A 1,615-nucleotide genomic window follows, 5' to 3' on the forward strand; every position below is an offset into this window, starting at 1 on the left:
TAATAAAATAAAATAATAAAATAAATTGTAAAATGCAGAGATACTTTACTTTATTATACTAATTAATTTATATTTAACTTTTATAATTATTTACATTTTCTTACAAAATTGCAGGAAATTTTGGAAAACTACAAATGTAATAAGTATTTCAGACAATTCCTTACCATATCAGCATGAACCATACTTCAGTGAGGCCATAGAAACTTTACAACAACTTAAAACGACTTTTTCACCTTTAGAAAAGCTACTAGTGGTCAGAAATACGTTTGAACAAATGACACAAGTACGAATATATAAGCGATAATATTAATATTGCTATTTATGTAATGCGTTTAAATAAATTATTTATATTAAGACATTTCTCTCTATGTTTTTAACAATAGGCAGTACAAAAACAACTAGGGTCTACATATTTATGGACGATGGACGAACTATTTCCGGTATTTAGTTTTGTTGTAGTCCGTGCTAGTGTATTACAGTTAGGAAGTGAAATACATTTTATCGAAGATTTCATGGAACCGTACTTGCAAAATGGAGAACTTGGCATTATGTTCACAACTCTTAAGGTCAGATATGATTATAATGTATAATATAAAAAAATAAGGATTATTTAATAAATTTAATTAATTATAGGCATGTTATTATCAAATATTACAAGAAAAAACGAACATGGGCGATTAATGCAGTGTTCCCACAAATATATGGTACAATAAAATGATCAATATATGTGAATAATCAATATATAGAACGTATATACATGAGAATAAAATTACACTCATGAAAACACAAAACAAAATAAAAATGGACATATAAAAAGTATGTATTTATATTATAATAAACAAAAGTGATAATTTGCATTTAAGATAAATAATATAGGCTTTATCACGATTATGTAAAACCAAAATGTGATTTTTTATCTCAGATGAGATAAGAAATAACATATCAGTTCGTTTTAAAGTGTATCGTTATAAAGTGTATATAAGTTTACTATTGAAAAGTAATTACTTAATTTGATATTCTGCAAATAACGCTTACATATGAGTCATAGAAACTAAACTTCAGTACTTCCAGTTATCTGTTATTCAAGAATACCGCGCATTAAAAGCCATAGAAGTGCGTAGCTCAATATTGTGATAAGAAAAAAGTTACCTTTATATACTGTACATTTTTTCTTCTCTTCATTACAATATTAACTTATAGAAAGCTTTTTAATATCTACATATGATTGTTTATCATACTTCCTAATTTGTAAATACACTTTTCATACAAATTCTTTTTTGTACAATTTATGCAGCATTATGCATGTTCATTTTAATATCACTTTTAAGAATTATTTATATTTATTTAAAATTAAAAAGGGAATTATATAATGTATTAATTTTAATTACCATTAAAAGCCATAGAAGTGCGTAGTTTAATGTGATAAGAAAAATTAGTAATTACATTAATTTATATATTATACATTTTTTCTTTTCTATATTATAATGGTAACTTATAAAAAAGATCTTTTTAAGATCTTTAAAATATGATTACTCATAATTTCTAATTTATAAAGATATCATTTTTAATGGAAATTCTCTTTTATACTATTTTCGCACATTCCATTCATTTTAAT

General features: G+C 23.9%; 1 protein-coding gene across 1 annotated transcript in view; it reads left to right on the top strand.

The window, feature by feature from the left end:
* Nucleotides 1-712, top strand: part of LOC108685534 (alsin) — a 6,931-nt gene extending 6,219 nt beyond the window's left edge. Inside the window, exons 13-15 of the mRNA XM_018190381.1 lie at nt 115-283; nt 384-566; nt 634-712. Of these exons, the coding sequence (XP_018045870.1) occupies nt 115-283; nt 384-566; nt 634-681 (400 nt within the window). The 3' untranslated portion in view covers nt 682-712. The remainder of the gene's footprint in view (nt 1-114; nt 284-383; nt 567-633) is intronic.
* The last annotated feature ends 903 nt before the right edge of the window (nt 713-1,615 follow it).

This window comes from Atta colombica, unplaced genomic scaffold (genome assembly GCF_001594045.1).
Source record: "Atta colombica isolate Treedump-2 unplaced genomic scaffold, Acol1.0 scaffold153, whole genome shotgun sequence".
Lineage (NCBI taxonomy): Eukaryota > Metazoa > Arthropoda > Insecta > Hymenoptera > Formicidae > Atta > Atta colombica.